The sequence below is a fragment of the Triticum aestivum genome, chromosome 1A (assembly GCF_018294505.1).
Source record: "Triticum aestivum cultivar Chinese Spring chromosome 1A, IWGSC CS RefSeq v2.1, whole genome shotgun sequence".
NCBI lineage: Eukaryota > Viridiplantae > Streptophyta > Magnoliopsida > Poales > Poaceae > Triticum > Triticum aestivum.
In genome coordinates this window covers 519,295,247-519,315,163 of record NC_057794.1, presented here as the reverse complement: position 1 = coordinate 519,315,163, position 19,917 = coordinate 519,295,247, and the positions used below count along the sequence as shown (strand labels likewise).

The 19,917-nt window shown below is 48.0% G+C and overlaps 1 protein-coding gene and 1 pseudogene across 1 annotated transcript; one reads left to right on the top strand and one right to left on the bottom strand.

Moving 5' to 3' along the window:
* Window positions 1–370: 370 nt before the first annotated feature.
* On the bottom strand, window positions 371–7,711 carry LOC123170721 (calcium-transporting ATPase 7, plasma membrane-type-like; annotated as a pseudogene).
* A 3,866-nt stretch (window positions 7,712–11,577) lies between these two features.
* Window positions 11,578–13,059, top strand: LOC123170616 (uncharacterized). The gene is made up of 2 exons (XM_044588473.1): window positions 11,578–11,845; window positions 11,923–13,059. The coding sequence occupies exons 1-2, from the start codon at window positions 11,639–11,641 to the stop codon at window positions 13,039–13,041; spliced, it is 1,326 nt and encodes a 441-aa protein (XP_044444408.1). The 5' UTR covers window positions 11,578–11,638; the 3' UTR covers window positions 13,042–13,059.
* Window positions 13,060–19,917: the final 6,858 nt, after the last annotated feature.

The window sequence follows — 19,917 nt, the reverse complement described above, 5'->3', positions numbered from 1 at the left end:
TCAGCAAATACCGGCCAAGTCCTCTCAAGGTTTAAAATAGACCGGAAGTATAGAGTTCGGTGTGCTGATTTCAGGGATTGAGAGTTCGGGGTTTGATTTAGCTTTCACCTATAAATTTAAAGTTTATTTTGAACTTTTTTCACTGAACAAGTAACGGAATCATTCACAAAGCACCTTAAATCAACGGCCATAAATTTGACTGACCAAAACTTAAAAATTCAGTCGCCTGACATGTACGTAGCTAATGCGGTTCTGCCAAGTTGGAAAGGAATTAGTAGCCAATGTTCGACAAATAATTACTGTATACTAAACAAATGTATGAAAGAATTACATAAGGTAAGTAAATTGTGAAATAGTATGTATGAATGAATCATGACGATTTCTGGCGTGTGAGGACAGTCCGGTCCGGCACGGGGATGAATTTGACGGCCCAGCCGATGGGCCACGACACGGCGGCGATTGCGAGGCAGACGGCCCACTGCCCCAGCCCCAGCCTCTTGGTGCCGGCGAACCTGGTGAGCACCTCCACCATGACCACCTGCAGCATGAGCGTGACGGCGATGATGACCAGGAACATCCTGTTCTTGAGCACCCCGGCGAACACGTTTTTCTTCTCGATCTCCCGCGCGTTGAACTCGTTGAACACCTGGCAGAGCACGAAGGCGTTGAAGATCATGGTGCCGTTACCCTTCTCGTCGGTGCCGAAGACGTCCCGGCCCCGGTACTGGAGCGCCAGCAGCAAGGCGATCTGGAACGCCGCCTGCGCGGCGAGGTTGCGCCACATGGCGTTGCTGATGAGCGGCGCCGTGCGGCCGATCCATGAGCGCCTTGGTGGGCGTGTTCGTGGTGAACGCGAGAGCGCCCATGGTGTCCATGATCAGGTTCACCCAGAGGAGCTTCACGGTGGTGAGCGGCATCTTGCCCGTGGTGATCACGGACACGAAGTTGATGACGAGCGCCGCCACGTTGACGGTGAGCTGGAACTGGATGAACTTTTGCATGTTGTTGTAGACGCAACGCCCCCACAGCGTGGCCGTCACCACCTTGTCGAAGTTGTCGTTGAGGATGATGATGTCCGAGCTCTCCTTGGCCACCTTTGTGCCCTGCACGCCCATGGACAGCCCCACGTCCGCCTCCTTGCGCGTCGGCGCGTCGTTCGTGCCATCACCGGTCACGGCCACCACGTGCCCCTTCTGCTTCAGCCGCTGCACCAGCGCCAGCTTGTCCAACGGCAGGGACCGCGCCATGACGCGGATCCTGTCCACGATCTCTAGCTGCTGCTCCGGCGACATGGCGCGGAACTCGTGCCCCTCGATGACGATACCGTTGGGGTCATGGCTGGATATGATGCCGCATTCCTTGGCGATCGCGCGGGCCGTGAGGATGTTTTGGCCGGTGACCATCTTGACGGCGACGCCTGCCTTGGTGCAAGCTTCAATGGCGGCCTTGACCTCTGGTCAGCACGGGTGTAACACCCCGGATATGATTTATCTAATATGTAATCTAACTCTTGCCGTTTTCGGCGTTAAGTTATTTTATTTTCTCGGGTTCGGGTTTTTGTCTCCATGTGTTGTTGTCGTTGCCATGCATCTCATATCATGTCATCATGTGCATTGCATACGTGTTCGTCTCATGCATTCGAGCATTTTCCCCGTTGTCCGTTTTGCATTCCGGCGTTCCGTTCTCCTTCGGTGATCATTTCCACCTTTCTTTCGTGTGAGGGGGTTAAACATTTCCGTATTGGACCGAGACTTGCCAAGCGGTCTTGGTTTACTACCGGCAGACCGCCTGTCAAGTTTCGTATCATTTGGACTTCGTTTGATGCTCCAACGGTTAACCGAGGGACCGAAAAGGCCTCGTGTGTGTTGCAGCCCAACATCCCTCCAATTTGGCCCAAAACCCACATAAATCCTCTCCATCATCTAGAGCGTTCGATCACGATTGCGTGGCCAAAAACCGCACCTCATTTGGACACTCCTAGCTCCCTCTATGCCTATATATAGAACCCCCTCCGAAATTCACGGGTGAAACCCTAACCCTCTCCCTCTCCTCGCGACCGGACAAAAATTCTACCGACGGACATGTCCATTTCCACCCCCGCCGCCACTTGTCGCCGCCTGATTCGCCCGCCCGGGTGCCCACTTCGCCGCCGCCGCCAGGGCCCGCGGGACCCGCGTCCGGCCCTCCCGGCCCGAAGAGGCACGCCGCCCGCCGCCTTCCTTCCGCCTCCCGCGCGGCGAGCCGCCCGGCCCTCCCTCATGTCCGGCCGCCGCAGACGCCATCGCCGGCGAGCTCCGGCTCTCCCTCCGGCCGGCGCCGCACCAAGCCCCCGCGCGGGATCTCCTCGCCGCGCCGCCGCCCCACATCGGCGGAGGCCGCACCGCACCGCCCGGGTCGCCTCGCCCACTCCGGCCTCCTCCTCCCCCTCACGCCGGCAAGCTTCTTCCACTCCGGCGCCGACCTCCCCATCGAACCTCGGGAACCGCGCCGCTGCTACAGTGTCTTCGGGCTGGATCTGGATCTGAGAATTTTGCCTCGGTTGACTTTCTCCCGAAACCCTAACTAAATTGCCATGTTCATTGTACCGTAACTTTGCATCCCTAGCTCCGTTTTTGGCATATAGCATATTAAAATGTTCGCTTCAGAGAGTACATCATTTCGTCTCATTGCATCATTTTCATTTGAGTTCATCTTGATGCCCGAAATGCTGTTGGAAGAGTGCTATTTGAGATAATTGTCAGATCTGCTGCTCCAAATAGCCATTTGTCATTTTTGCCATGATTAATGTGTGCATGATATGCCCCTGAGCTCTTCATGAGTTTTGTTATATACATTGCCATCTTTCCAGAGATGCAACCCATGTATTTTTATGATGTGTGTGGTGACTAGCACAAGCTTGCAAAGTGAAGCATTTGTTAATGTTGATTTCAGGGACTTGGCAAATTTCACTAAGTCCTTGGTTTGTTTATATCAATATGCCATATGTTCATGTTGTTTCCTAGTGATCCGTGCCTCTTTTAAGGATGATCAGTAAGGACGTTTTGTTAATCTTGTAGTGCTCTATTCATTCATGTCTTTGTTTGCAATTATGGAGCACCCTAACTTGAGTCAATCGAGCTCTACTTTTGCTATTTCGTGAATCTGGACAGATTGTCTACTTGTTAGCGATTTTGCCGAGGATGTTGTAGTTGATCCGTGCATGCTATGTTATTGTTCTTGCCATGTCTAGCTTGTATAATGTGTATTCTTGATGGGTCTATGCTTAGATTGTCATTTCATGCTTTATAGTGAGTGCATCAAGCTCGTAAACATGCCTACTTGATATCTGATTTGCATGTTCCAGTTTTTCACTAAGTCTGTGATCTGATTATGTTTTTGCCATGTTCACATGCTTGCAATTGTATTTTATGTTCTTTTTTGGCTCAAGGTCACTAAGGGACTTTTATTAAGCTCTTTGAGTAGCTCAATGTCATGCTTTACTTTGGCATGTTAAGTTCCTGTAGCATGTAGTTTTCATGCTCCAAAGTGTGCTACCTGATCTGAAATTCCAGACAAGTGTTAATTTCACTAAGTCTGAAATATGTTTACCAATTGCACTTTTGCCATGCTTGTTTGAACCTGTTAATGGATGAATTGGCCGTATCTCAGTGTTCATCTTTTGTTAAACATTATGAATGGATCCCTGCCATGTATTTTGTTGCCATGTTTGGGTGCTATAGCATGTTTGTCTTGTTGCATTTAGATGGCTACTTGCTGTTTATCGCAGACCGGTGCCATATTTGAATTGCTTGCCATTTCCAAACCGTGTCTCCGATTCCGATGATCTTTATATCGTTTTCAAGCGAAATCATCTCACCTTTCCAGTGGCACACTTGGTTTTCCAAGTTGAGGTCAGGTTCATTCATTCCTTGTCAAATCTTGCATATGCATCACATATCGCATCCCGCATAGCATACCATGTTTGCATCATGTTATTTGAGTTTGCACGTGGTTGATTGTGTTCCGTTTGCTTGTTTGTCTTGTTTGGGTAGACCCGGAAGACGAGTTCGCTAACGAGGAGCCCGTTGAGTTTGCTTTCGAGGATCCAGTCAACTCTGACAACTTTGCAGGCAAGATGATCATACCCTCGAAATCACTTCTATCTTTGCTTTGCTAGATGCTCGCTCTTTTGCTATGCCTATGCTACGATGCCTACCACTTGCTTATCATGCCTCCCAAATTGCCATGTCAAACCTTTAACCCACCATGTCCTAGCAAACCGTTGATTGGCTATGTTACCGCTTTGCTCAACCCCTCTTATAGCGTTGCTAGTTGCAGGTGAAGATTGGAGATCGTTCCTTGTTGGAACATTGTTTACTTGTTGGGATATCATTATATTATCTTGTTATTTTAATGCATCTATATACTTGGTAAAGGGTGGAAGGCTTGGCCTCTCGCCTAGTATTTTGTTCCACTCTTGCCGCCCTAGTTTCCGTCATATCTGTGTTATGTTCCCGGATTTTGCGTTCCTTACGCGGTTGGGTGATAATGGGAACCCCTTGACAGTCCGCCTTGAATAAAACTCCTCCAGCAATGCCCAACCTTGGTTTTATCATTTGCCACCTAGCCTTTTCCCTTGGGTTTCGCGGACTCAAGGGTCATCTTTAGTTTAAACCCCCGGGCCAGTGCTTCTCTAAGCGTTGGTCCAACCTAGAGCACCGTGCGGGGCCGTCCCTTGGCAACTTGGGTTACATTGGCTCCCGTATGCTTAGCTTATCCAGTGTGCCCTAAGAACGAGATATGTGCAGCTCCTATCGGGATTTGTCGGCACAGCGGGTGGTGTTGCTGGACTTGTTTTACCATTGTCGGAGTTGTCTTGTAGAACCGGGATGCCGAGTCTGATCGGAATGTCTCGGGAGAAGGTATATTCCTTCGTTGACCGTGAGAGCTTGTCATGGGCTAAGTTGGGACTCCCCTGCAGGGATTTGAACTTTCGAAAGCCATGCCCGCGGTTATGGGCAGATGGGAATTTGTTAATGTCCGGTTGTAGATAACTTGAACCTTAACTTAATTAAAATGAATCAACTGTGTGAGTTACCGTGATGTACTCTTCTCGGCGGAGTCCGGGAAGTGAACACGGTGTTGGAGTAATGCTTGCCGCAGGTTGTTCTCTAGTTATTCGTTCGCGCTTTGCCTTCTCTTCTCACTCTCTTTTGCGAACAGATTAGCCACCATATATGCTAGTCGCTTGCTGCAGCTCCACATATTACCTTGCCTTACGTATAAGCTTAAATAGTCTTGATCGCGAGGGTGCGAGATTGCTGAGTCCCTGTGGCTCACAGATTACTTCCAAACCAGATGCAGGGCCTGATGACTCCGTTCCAGATGACGCGCTTGAGCTCAAGTGGGAGTTCGACGAGGACTCACGCCGCTACTACATGTCTTTCCCTGATGATCAGTAGTGGTGCCCAGTTGGGGCGATCGGGACCGTGTCGCATGTTGGGTTGATCTTTTATTTTGGCACCGTAGTCGGGCCATGAGTGATTGGATGATGTAATGCTATTTATATACTTTGTTTGACGTGGCGAGTGTAAGCCAACTATGTACCTTCCCCTTTTATTATCTAAATTATATGGAATGTTGTGAAGATTGCCTTACTTGCGACATTGCTTTCAATGCAGTTATGCCTCTAAGTCGTGCTTCGACACGTAGAAGATATAGCCGCATCGAGGGCGTTACAACGGGTCTTTCAACCCGACGAAGCCCAGCAATGTCAGACCGTCGTCGTCGATCTTTGATTGCTCAGTGCCGTTGAGTTGCTTGTAGGCAAAGGCGATGCACCGGAGGCTGGACGGCCATGTCGTTGATCACCTTCTCGAGGTTTCTCCTCTGCTCCACCCTGAGTTGGCGCCGCCCCGTCCGTGTCCACGTACATCGAGCAGTTCGCCAGCACCATCTCCGCGGCGCGCCTTTCCAGTGTGCGACCACCGCGCCGGTAGCGTTGTCCTTGATCATCATGCCGCTGCGCTTCTTGTCCAAGTTGAAGACCTCGACGTGCAGCACCTTGCAGCTCCTCTTCAACGCGTCGGCGTCCATGCCGAGGTCCGCTACGGCCCACGACAGCAGCGCCTTCTCCGTCGGGCTGCCTGTTATCTCCGGCGGCGACACGTTGTCCGGCTTGTAAACGCTTCCCATGGTGTTGAGCGCAGCTCCCTGGCAAAGCAAGGTAACAACGCTCCCGGCGATCGCCGTGGCACCTCTGGGCTTGTCGGTGCCGACCCAAAACTCGATCACCTTCATCTGGTTGAGCGTCAGCGTTCCGGTCTTGTCGGTGCAGATGGCTGTGACTGACCCCATTGTCTCGCACGCCGACAGGCGGCGCACCCGCGCGTTCTCCTTCACCATCCTCTTCATGGAGAAGGCGAGCGTCAGCATCATGGCGAGCGGGAGGCCCTCGGGGATGGCGACGACGATGATGGTGACGGCCTGCTGGAAAATGACGACGAGGAAGCTGAACACGGAGTCGAAGGTGACGTGGCCCTTGTTGAACAGCGGCTTGCCTTGCTCGTCCTTGGTGCTGCCGGTGAAGTGGCGCGCAGTGAGCACGGTGAAGACGAGCACCGCGATGGCGACGCCCATCTTGCCAATGCTTGAGGTGAGGCGCTCGAGGCGCTCCGCTCATCATCTCGCCCCACAAGGTGTCGGTGACGAGCATCCGGCCGTAGCCGTCGACGATCTTCACGCCGCCGGTGAGGAAGGGGTTCTTCTCGGCATCGATCTCGATCGGGCGGGGCTCCAGGAATACCCGGTCCGCCGGCACCGAGTCGCCGATCTTGAGTATCACCACGTCGCCGACCAAGACATCGAATATGGAGACCTCCTGCCTCCGGCCGGCGCGGACGACGGTGATGGTGATATTGTCGGACTCGCTGGCCAGCTTGTCGAACCGCTTGGCCTGGCTGTGGTTGCTGACGGCGGACACGGCAGCAACGAGGAACACGGCGAGGAAGATACTTACGCCGTCGTACCAGCCGTCCTTGAGGCCGTGCTCCTTGATGCCGAAGCCGAGGGAGACGGCGGCGCAGACGAGGAGCACGATGAGGAAGACGTCCTTGAGCGCGTCCCAGACGTGGCTGAAGAAGCTCTTGGGCCTGGGCTTGGGGTACGTGTTCCCGCCGAACGACTCCCTGCGGCGCCGCACGTCGTCGCCGTCCCCGCGGATGCCGCGCTCGGCGTGGGACGCCAACGCGGCTGCGATGCCGGCGCCGGCCGCCCCCGAGGCGGCGGAAGCAGTCGTCGCGCTTCTCCTTGACCAGGCCCTTGAAAAGCTCGTCATCAGCGGCGTTACCGGACGAGTGGGCGTCGGTGTCGCTGCCGTCGTGGTGGATCTTGATGGCGACGTGGGAGGAGGTGCTCCGCGGACAGAATGCCGAGTCTGGCTAGCCTGTGGCACGTCCGGATGACGGTCAGCGCCTTGCGCCATTACCTCCCCGGCTGCCACGAGGAGGACGGGGAAGGCGACGTCGACCGGCGGCCCACGGCGATCAAGACGTCGGCGCACTCCATCCGTTGTGCAGCGGGCGATCGGAAAGCCAGGCGAGAAGGGTGAGAGGAAACTAAGACGGGCGGACGAGGGATCAATGGATGCGGCGGGGAGGTGAGATCGGTCAAGAACTCCTAGGACACGAGGACGGATCTAGCTGGGAGGGTCAGGTCAGGGGATGGATGCCTGAATTCCTTGCTGGGTTTGATATATATGTAACCCTGTAATCCTATTGTATTCTAAGGGGGTGTTTGTTTCCAGGGACTAGAAAAAATTCTTCTTAGACATTTTTACCAAATGGGAGGGACTTTTTAAGGACTAAACTAGACATTTGAGACTAAATGAAGAAGACTCTCAAGGAGAGTCTTTTTAAGATTTTTTGGGACTTTCCAATAATGCCCCTCCATGCACGCATTGGCCCGTCATTCCATGATGTTGTTTGATTGTTATATTCTAGGGGCAATATGGTCATTTAATAACCTTTAGGAAGGGAGTATGGACTTTTTAGCCTCTATAAACAAATAGGGAGGGACTTTTTAGAAACTATGGATTTTTTAGTTGGGACTAAAAAAAGTTTTAAAACTAGAGAACCAAACACCATCTAAAACAAGTCAGGGAAGCTTCCTGGAAATCAGAGTGGAAACTGCTCGACGAACCACCTCTTGAGTGCCGTGGGACGGCGAGTTCGTTCGTTTCTTCCGTCACGCCAACGGAGCAACCATTACTGTTGGTGGTCTGTTATAAGGTAGCCGTTGCACTGCATGCGGGATTCATTTTCAGGCCAAAAATACCCTGCATTTACTTCCACAAAAAAATATGTCAATGCTGTGTGAATGTCGTTTCAAAAGCTGCAACGTTTATTTGCATTGGATCTACCAAATACTACCCACCATAATGGGTGGTAGGATGCACCGTAAAAAATCACTATTCAGAAAAGGCCCAAGCGCTATGTATCGTGTAATCTTGGACGTGCACCCCACTGACACGCTCTTAGTCTCGCCCACTTTCTTCGGCCACCATGTTAAACAAAGCGAGCTGTCAGGGGGCTTTCTCTCCTCCTGGCATTGATTGTCTCCATCACAAGGGTCTGCATGTTCATGATAGCATTTGTAGCCCTACAGCTCAAGTCACAATGAAAAATCAAGATGACTCTAGTACACTGGATATCAACAAGAATCAGTTTGGACATAACATGGAGTTGGATGATGATGCAGATAGGAACTTAGCGCAATCCTTTTCTCGGGCAGCGGCGCATGGCCCTAACGCACCTCGGGCGTCATGAAAGCCATAGCTTGGAATTGCCGAGGTATGGGCCGGGGCCTCGGTAGCGATCGAATGTTGTTCCTGGCAAATCTGGTCCGTTCTACGAAAGCTCAGGTAATATTTGTTTCAGAAATCAAATCTTCGAAGGTTCATTCGGTTGATCTTGTTAATAGGTTTGATGTGGCTAACAGTTTTGTTGTTCCTTCTAGAGGTGCTTCAGGAGGGCTCTGGCTTATGTGGAATGATGATCTTAAAATCTCTGTTCATAGTTCCTCCTTTCACTTTATCCTAGCCAATGTAGTTCATCTAGCCTCGGGGGTTCACTTTTGTTTGATATGTATATATGGTGATCCTTATCATAGGCAGACTAGTGCCATTTGGAATCAGGTTTCCACTTTTGTGTATGATAACCTCGGAAAACCCATGATCTGTATGGGAGACCTTAATGATATTTTGTATGATACAGATGGCTGTAATGGTAGTGTAAATTATTTTCGTATGTCTGCTTTTCGTTCTATTGTCAAAAACTGTGGTTTCTTTGACATCGGTTTTAGTGGTCCTGCTTACACTTGGCGCAATAGACAGCACACTGTTAATCCTATTTACAGACGTTTGGATCGTTGTCTTGTTAATGCTGATTGGTGTGCTCATTACCCCAATACTAAGGTGCTTAATTTACCTATCATCGTTAGTGACCATGCTCCCATACTTATTTCTACTGATGGTAGTTTTGTTAAACCTAAGCAGACTTTCAAATTTGAAAATTGGTGGTTAATGGAGAAGGATTTCAGTAGTTTTGCTAAGTCTGCTTGGAACAATGCTAGAGCAGGCTCTTTTGTTGCAAAAACCTCTTCTTTGGCAGGGGCTTTGAAAACTTGGTGTAGGAAGAAGAAACCTTTTCAGCAAGAGCTTCAGGAACTAGAATCTAGTATCAAGCAGATTCGGGAGCTTCCAATCAATCAGCAAGATCATGCTTTAGAAAATTTGCTTATTCTCAGGTATGAGCAAACTCTCTCTAAACTGAATAGTTTTTATAAGCAAAGAAGTAAGAAGGGATGGGCTACTGATGGTGATCGTAATACGAATTTTTTCATCAAGCTGTGCTTAAGAGAAGGAAAAGGAATACTATCTGCTCGGTTAAGGATGAAAATAATATTGTGCATTTTAAGCCTAGTCTCATTGCTAATACCTTTGTTAATTATTTCAGATATATCTTCTCTTCCACTCATATCAACTGTGGTAGACCTTTTCTTGCTTCTCAATTACCGGAGGGCTCTTTGGACCCTACTTATTTAATTCCGGATAAAAATGAGGTCTTGCAGATTTTGAAGGACATGAAGTTGAATGCTTCTCCAGGGCCAGATGGTTTTAATGTCGAGTTTTATTTGGCTACTTGGAATTGGATAGGAGACGATGTCACTCAATTGGTAGTCAATTTTTATAGAACAGGTATATTGCCCTCTCACGTGAGTGATACAAACATTGCTCTCATTCCAAAAAAACTTGTTCCTCAGGTTCCTATGGATTATCGTCCCATTAGTCTTTGCAATGTTATTTATAAAATCATTGCCAAATCTTTAGCTAATCGTCTTAAGCCTCATCTTCCAGATTATATTGACCCTGCTCAACAAGCTTTCATTGAAGGTAGAAGAATTAGTGACAATATCATTATTGCTCAAGAGATTTCTCACTCTTTTGCTCTTCGTTCTTGGAATCACCTTGCTTTCATGCTTAAAATTGATCTTGCTAAGGCTTTCGATCGTTTAGAATGGAGCTTCATTGTTTCAGCTCTTGCACGTAAAGGATTGCATGCTCATTTCATAAATTTGATTTATGAGTGCATTTCTTCTCCTACTTTTTCTGTGGTCATTAATGGTAGGCCTTCTCATAAATTCAAAAGTTCTAGGGGTATTCGTCAAGGTTGTCCTATGTCCCCTTATTTGTTTGTTATTGCCATTAATGAATTATCTCTTGCTCTTAACGAAGCTTTAGCTGCTCATAGTCTTCAGGGTATTTTGCTTGGACCAAATTGCCCCCCGATTCACTCTCTTTTGTTTGCAGATGATTTGTTGGTATGTGGTCAAGCTACTGTTCAGGAAGCTAATGCTATGGCCAACATTATCAATCATTTTTGTTCCATGTCAGGTCAAACTCCAAATTGGGCCAAGTCTGCTATTATGTTTAGTGCTCATGTTAGTCAGGCTGTTATTCAAGATATTAAGCAGATTTTTCCTGTTTCTAACATGGATGCTAATTTTTCTCATCTTGGTCATCCTCTTATTCTTCCTGCTAATAATAGATCTGCGGCCTACAATTTTGTTTTGGATAAATTCATGAATAAGCTTCCTGCTTATAAGGCCAACTTGCTCTCTCATGCAGCTAGGCTTGAATTGATTAGATCAGTTTTTTCTGGTATTCCTGTTTACTATATGGCTAATATTTTATTTCCTAAGAAGTTCATAGCCAAACTCACTGCTATTATTAGGAACTTTTGGTGGACAAGTATTAGAGAGCATAATTCGAGCAAAAGCTTGTGTCTTAGGGCTTGGAAGGATATTTGTTATTCTAAAAAAGAGGGTGGCCTTGGTATTAGGAACTTACAAGCCATTAATGAAGGCCTGATGCTTGCAGCTGCTTGGCGTATAGCGAAAGATTCTTCTTCCCATCTCCATCTTGTTCTTAAGTCCAAATACTTCCATGATTCTTCCATCTGGACTGCTAGCCCTTCTAATCCAAAATCAGCTTTTTGGTCCTCCATTCTCAAAATACTGCCCAAACTCAAAGCTCATTCTTTTTATCAGATTACTCAAGGTAATATTTCTATATGGAGCACCCCTTGGTGCTCGCGTTGGAATGCTATTTATGATCATCTTATTATTCAACCTTCAGGATATAGTTACCCTTCTCTTGTTAAAGATCTTTGGGTTCCTGATAGGAAAGAATGGAATTCTACCCTTATTTACTCTCTTTTCCAACAACCTCTTGCTTCTACTATTATGCAGACTGATATTATTCAAGAGGACGGTCCAGATATTCTGTGTTGGGACCTTACCCCTAATGGTATTTGTACTTCTAAATCTACTTATAAGCTGTGTTTGCAGGATATTCATGCCAATCCTAGATTTGCACCTTCTCAGGTTTCTTTGCAGGTCAAGAATCTTCTAAATGAGGTCTGGAAACAAAAGATGATGATTCCCAGGGTAAAAACTTTTGCTTGGAGGCTTCTTAGAAAAGCTCTTCCCACAGGTTTGAGAGCTGGCCGCTTCTCCGTGCACATATCTCAACTTTGTAGCAGATGCGGTAAGCCTGAGGATGAGATGCATTTATTTTTTCTTTGTGATTTTGCTAGAGCTGCTTGGTTTCTGAATCCTTGGTGCATTAGAATGGATATTTTAGTTCAAAGTAATCCTAATATTCACAGTATTTTCCTTGCTCTGATTAATATGAATCATCCTCATGCTTCTCTACCCAACATTCTCAACTTTATGTGGTGTCTTTGGAAAGCTAGGAATGATTATTTATTTAGTAGGAAAAAATCTCTTCCTTATCATATTAACACTGCTGCTATAGCCCTGTGTAATGAACTCGATGATTCTATACATATTTCTTCTCAGCTCAAATCCAATGAGATGGTCGGTGTTTTACCTCTTACTAATCAGATTCCTATGCAGGGGAAAACGATTAAGTCTGATCTTCAAGTTACAGGACCAAAAGTATACTCTGATGCAGCATTTAGATGCAAAAAAATTCCAGGCTTGACTCAAGGATCTGTTGCTACTGGAATTGGAATTTACCTCTCTTTACCACAAGACCAATTGGAGGTCAATGTGCAGATCCAAGCTTCTACTGTTATCACAGATACACCTTTACAAGCTGAAGCTTTGGCGCTTCTTTTGGCGGCTAGAGTGGCCAAACAGCTATGCATTTCTCAGCCCACTTTCCTCGCTGACAATCTGTCTTTGGCGTCATGGGCGGCTAGCAGAAAGATTAAGGAATCTACTACTCCTTGGACTATAAGGAAAATTCTGGTTGACTTCTTCTGCTACTCCTCAGATCTTCAGTCCCAGGTGTTTCACATCTCTAGGGAGATCAATGGTATTGCACACAATGTAGCTCACCAGGTTCTAACATCAGTGGTAGAACCTGATATATGTTGTTTCGCTTCAGCTCATCGGAATATGACTTGCCCTGTAGTTTTTCTTCTCTCTACTTTTCAATTTCAGGGCTTTGTAATTCATGCTGTACGGTGTTTCTAAGCTGAAATAAGAAAGTTTGGCGCCTAGTGCGCCTTTTGTTGTTAAAAAAAACAAAGCGAGCTTCCAGTAGGCATCTCGTTTGAACGAATTCCGCAAAGAAACGCACATGAATTGTTTACTTGCAGGGGTGTAAGGGATATGCTCCCTCCATAAAGAAATACAAAAGTATTTAGATCGCTAACCCTTATATTTCTTTACACAGGGAGTATACATAGTAAAAAAGACAGCATTTAAGAAGGTGCAAAAAAAGGAATGACCAAGGTTCAGACATGCTCACTTCACCTGATGATTCAGGTGTACATGTGGCGACCCAAAGTTGCCACAGTGCTTTTCATCACTATGATGGTCTTCTTTTTGGTGTGGGATGACAGAGGCTCGAACCAGGGCCGGCCCTGAGGGGGGGCGGCCGCCCCGGGCCCCCATACTCTAGGGGGGGGGGGGGGGGGGGGGGGGGGCTCCCTGGTTGCATATACGTACGTAGGTTGGCCCATTAGACTATAGCGAGTTTCTCCTGAAAAGAAAAACGAGTAGCCCGGCTGACTAGATCCTAAGTAAAGGCCCGAGGAACGGAGCTAGGACGCAACTCACGCAGTTTTTCCTCTGATCGTGCGACATTCCCGTGAGCCATGATGCCCAATCGCCCAATCTTCGTCACAGGCTACAGCGCTGGGCGCGGTAGGGCATCTCCCAGGCCCAGCGGCTCCGGTGTCCCGGTCTAAAATCTCCAGCCTCCAGCGCTGGGGCCGATCACCTCTCGCCCTCCCGCCTCGTGCTAGAGTGGGACATCGGAGCATCCAATCGAGGCATCGATCCGACCAATCCGAGGCATATGATGTATTCCCTGCAGATTAAGTACGTACTAATCTGATGTATTTATTTTTTGCAGATTAAGTACGTAATTTATTTTCTTCTTCCACTGTTCATATGTAATCTGATGTGTTTTTTGTATTTTCATCAATGTATTATCAACTCCAAAAAATATGCATCTTGTAGCGAAAAGGAAAAGGGAAACAACGTGTGGTTGTCTTCATATAATCACACAGACAGGACCTATTGACATTTTATTTACGAGTACATCTGATGCGTCAATGCGCCATGATGATGAGTTTGCAATAGTTGTCGTGGGGAAAGAACAACCAACTAATGGGAATTCTGAATCTGAGAAGCAGGAAGAAAATGTCGACACCAACATTAGTGATGACAATGTAAGTGGCTCTCCGAACGTAACTAATTCATTGGATGCACATTTACAGTCGCCTAGTGTTCATGAACATCTATTTTTTACTTTGATATTTATGCTCCAAGAAATTGGGGCAATCCTGACATTAAAGTAAAAGACGTACGTAGGTTGGCCCATTAGACTGTAGCAAGTTTCTCCTGGAAAGAAAAACGAGTAGCCCGGCTGACTAGATCCCAAGTAAAGGCCCGAGGAACGGAGCTAGGACGCAACTCACGCAGTTTTTCCTCTGATCATGCGACATTCCCGTGAGCCGTGATGCCCAATCGCCCAATCTTCGTCACAGGCTGCAGCGCTGGGCGCGGTAGGGCATCGTCAGAATCGCGATTTTGAATCGGATCGGAGCTCCAATGGTAAGATTGCAAATCGTAGAATCTTCACTATCAGGATCGTAGAAACGTACATTCTATGAACTAAAATCGTAGAATCATAGGGGTTAGTTTGGATCGTAAAGTCGTAGAATCGTATAACAGAATCGCGATTCTGACAACTTTCCCAGCGGCTCTGGTGTCCCGGTCTCAAATCTCCAGCCTCCAGCGTTGGGGCCGATCACCTCTCGCCCTCCCGCCTCGTGCTAGAGTGGGACACCGGAGCATCCAATCGAGGCGTCGATCCGACCAATCCGAGGCGTATGATGTACTCCCTGCAGATTAAGTACGTACTAATCTGATGTATTTATTTTTTGCAGATTAAGTACGTAATTTATTTTCTTCTTCCACTGTTCATCTGTAATCAGATGTGTTTTTTGTATTTTCATCAATGTATTATCAGCTCCAAAAAATATGCATCTTGTAGCGAAAAGGAAAAGGGAAACAACGTGTGGTTGTCTTCATAGAATCACAGAGACAGGACCTATTGACATTTTATTTACGAGTACATCTGATGCGTCAATGCGCCTTGATGATGAGTTTGCAATAGTTGTCGTGGAGAAAGAACAACCAACTAATGGGAATTCTGAATCTGAGAAGCAAGAAGAACATGTCGACACCAACATCAGTGAGGACAATGTAAGTGGCTCTCCGAACGTAACTAATTCATTGGATGCACATTTACAGTCGCCTAGTGTTCATGAACGTCTATTTTTTACTTTGATATTTATGCTCCAAGAAATTGGGGCAATCCTGACATTAAAGCAAAAGATTATTTCCTATGTTAAGGTATATGATCTTATTTATGAATTGAAGATTATCAAATTCACTTAGTCATATGGCGTAATGTCTGCTATGGAGATTTTCAAGCATGTGGGAGAGGTTGATTGTTATCCCAATGTGTCCATTGCTTATTGCATCTTATTTACTGTGCAGGTGACTGTCGCATCGATTGGATCAAGCTTTTCAAAGTTGAAATTATTGAAGAACTATTTAGGATCAACAATGACTCAAGAGAGATTAAATGGAGTATTATGCACCGAGAAGAAATTATTGGATGAGATTGACATCAACCCCCTCATAAGTGACTTTACATTGAGGAATGTAAAGAAAATTCGAAGGTAATATATATAAATCATTTTATATGAATACTGCTTTTGTATGCATATAAGTGTTTATTGGTAACATTTTATATGCGTAAATTTTGTTACTATTATAATGTTTATATTAAGGGCCCCGACTTTTAGTTCCGCCCCGGGCCCCCAAAATACCAGGACCGGCCCTGGCTCGAACTCTCGACTTCAAGGATGGAGGAGTAACCGGCCATGTACAAGGACAAGACGAGGCCGATGGAGACCAGCAGGTCGTGGCTCAACCAGGTGCATGCGCTCGTCCACCTCCGCCAGCGCTCGCCCTTGAGTAGCACCGGAGCCAGAGCTGAAGACGTGAGCGATCCTGAGGTCGACGATAGGGGGGCAAGGCAAGGGGCAAGGGTTCCTAATTGTATGTGTGCAGGCAGAGGCAGTCCAGCATACGCATATTGCATCATCTGGGGAACTCTGTCGAATGGAGACAACACAGATTCTTCCTGCTGACGGTTAAATTAAATGCGTCCAAAAGACTGTGAATGCAGACAACACATATTCTTAAATAGTGAACTCAAAAGAGAAACCCAAAAAGTGCCCAGGCTGTTCCATCCAAGTGCTTCATACAGTGTCAGGACCCCGACTCGATGTCACATCGATCTAGCTGGTAACACCTCATATCACTTTGCGGCCTCACGCACGGTATCCCCACGGGTGTCGTCTTACCTTTCCCCGGGACCGTTTGCGCCTTTTGGCTCACGTATATGATAGTGTCGCTAGCATCCATATGATAAAGAGCCCGGGCTGACATGACTAGTCGTAAACCCAAAGTGGCACAGACTTACAGGGACAGGCATCCATGACCCAGCTTCGAACGTGTCGGTCATCAGCAAGTGGGTCCGGGCTGTAGCACTGGGCTAGCAGGACTCCGGTAAACCGGGCTGTAGCGGGCTAACAGGACTCCGGTACTCAAAGCGTGACATTTCCCCGAAGGGACAGACACAGGAACGAAGAAGGACACATGCCGGCCAGCCTAAGTGTTCCAGAGCAGTAGCAAGCTACCATGGCTCAGCGGTAACACTAGGAGACATTTCCCGGTAAGAGAGGCTACTAAAGATAAACAACTAGATAGTCAGATCCCACACATACCAAGCATTTCAATCATACACACAATATGCTCGATATGTGCAAATACAACGAAGCATCACAACATGACTCTATGACACAAGTACTTTATTTAAGGCTCAGTGAGCCATACATAACATACACATAGGTACGGGTCTCACGACCCCACATACAAGTCATACAGTCATACAAACCAGCAGCGGAAGTAACTTGTCTGAGTACAGACAACTAGTAAAATAAAAGAGGCTTGGAAAGCCTAGCTATACTACGTGGTCCTTCACAAGCTCAGGGTCACCACCTGGGTCTTTAGCCTACTCGTTGATGTCAACGTCTACATAGAACCCATCAGAAGGGGTTGCAGCGTCTTCTGTAAAAATGTAGATTATAGCAACATGAGTACAAAGGTACTCAGCAAGACTTACATCAGATCCTACATACATGCATAGTATCAAGAAGGGTTGGTGGAGTTATTGCAGCAAGCCAGCTTTGACTCTTGGCTAGGCTATCCTACGATACTTCAACTTGAAATGGTTTTGCGCACACGAGTCCACTACTCACCACTTCAATACACTACCGAGGATCCACCTCCGTCTTCCTACGGAAGAGCCATCCTCGGCACTCACACTTATCTTGAGGCTTTTAGTAGTTTTCCATTTACTTGTCTATGAACTGTATAGGCAACCAAGTAGTCCTTTACCGCGGACGCGGCTATTCGAATAGATCATGTTAACCCTGCAGGGGTGTACTTCTTCATACATGTTTCCACCACTTAGCGTCTGCACACGACATGTGCTCGGCAGACTTCAAGCGAAAGCCGACGTGGGTGTAGACCACGACCTACCTAAACACTTAAGCCTCTAGTCCAGGTTTATCGCCTATCCAGGTTCCATCCGCAGGGAGTCCGGCCGAGGTTTCCCATACGGCCCCGAACGATGTGAACAGGGTTCCCGAGATACCTAACGGGTATTCGGTACACCGTGCCATGTACCTACCGCATCACAGCCCACCCCTACGGTCAGCGCTGTCCACGGCCTCCAGTAGGCTACAAACACCAGAAACTACTTGCAACTCCTGGACGGAGAGCTAGGGTGAATAAGAAGTCGAGCGGGGTCATATTTCAGGGCCCAATGCATGGTAGTAGCTGTATCTTAAATCACACATACAGATCTCAGTGCTTAAGGTCGGCTTCAATGAAACAACCCACCATGTACTCCTACATGGCCTCTCATCGATACCTTTACCAAATCGTGTTCACCACACCACTCTCATTACCGACATAATCATTTCACTCTAGCCATCACCCAGATGAACCAGACCTGACACGACTCTAAGCATAGCAGACATAGCAAGGTAGGAACAACACATACATATGGCTCAATCAACTCCTACACATGCTAGTGGGTTTCATCTAGTTACTGTGGCAATGACAGGTCATGCAGAGGAAATGGGTTCAACTACCGTAGCACACAGCAGTTTGAAACGCGTTGTCTTAATGCAGTAAAAGAGAGCAGGAGCGAGAACATGGGATTGTATCGATATGATCAAATGGTTGGTTGCTTGCCTGATGGTTCGATGCACTGATACGGTTCTTCGTTAGGGTAATCACGGTACTCCTCGGAGGCAGAACCTGTCGCAAAGGACACCGATACACAACCATCACCAAACAATGTGCAACAATATGATGCATGCATGAAACATAGCAATATGAGTGTGTTGGGCTAATGCAACTAAGACCAGAAGGGTTTGAACAAATTTGAATCAAAGATTCAAATTTCAAACTCAAACATGGCCTTTTAAAGTGCTTTTCCTTGTTCTGCTTAAAACATCAATTTAACTTGTTTGATCATGCATGAAAATAGTACAGATGGATAGATTGGATTTTTCTGATCATTTTTCATATATAATTTGTCCAATTTGGAGTTACAGAATAAAAGTTATGAATTTTTGAAGTTTAAATAATATTCTGGAATTTCCTGATTTAATTTAAATCCAGAAATTATAGTTATTGCGCCAGCATGATGTCAGCATGACGTCAGTGGTCAACTGCGGCTGGCTGGAGTCAAACCTGACGTGTGGGGCCCACACGTCAGTGACAGGGGGGTTAAACAGGGTTAAATTAATTCTAATTACTAATTAGTGGCGCTGGGGCCCACTGGTCAGTGTCAGGGGTTAACTAACAGTGGTTAGCGCTAATCTAACCATCTGACCGACAGGGCCCACGCGTCAGTGACCCTGGGGGGTCAAACCTCAGGTCGGACAGGTCAAACCCCACCGGCGACATGACGCCGGCGAGGCCCGAGACGGCGGCGAAAGTGCTTTTTGCCATTCCGGCAACCAAATGGACGGCGGAAGGCATCTACGTGTTGCTGAGGTTGAGCCGCGACTATTGGTGGTGGTGGTTGGGCTCGGGGTGGCCGGAGTTGACGGCGGCGAGCTCGGCTGCGGCTGCCGGAGTTCGGGTGCGGTCGGAACCGACGTTGCAGGGGGCTTGGGGGGGCGTTAGTGCGTGCTACGTGCTCCTAGTGAGGTGTGGAGCACGATGGTGTGCTCGGTTGGGTGCTACGGTGACCGTGGCCACGACGGCGACATCGCCGGCGGCGTGGAGCTCTCGGCCAAGGTGGGGCTAGGGCCTAGAGGTCGGGAGAGACCAGGGGAGAAGGGGGAAACGATCCGGGGCTCACCGCGGGGCTGCAGAGGTGGTTAGCGGGCTCGGGGACGCGCTGAAGACGACGAATTCAACGGCGACGATGATCGGAGCCCGAAGAGGGGAACGGCGACGTGGCGGCGATGCAGGGCTTCCGGGGAGCTGTGGAGCGGTGGGGAGGAAGAGGGAGTCGAGGCGGAGCTCCTGAGCTAGTCGGGGGAGCGAGGGGTGGTCGGAGACGGCGGCTATGGCGAACGGCGGCGACGGTGGTGTTCGGCCGTGAGAGAGAGAGAGAGAGCAGCACGGGAGAGAGAGGGGGATAAGGCCAGGGGATCGGGGCGGCACCGAGAAGAAGCGCCGCGGCGTCGCGCTGGCGGGGGAGGCAGGCAGACGGGCTGGTGGCGTGGCGCTCCGGCC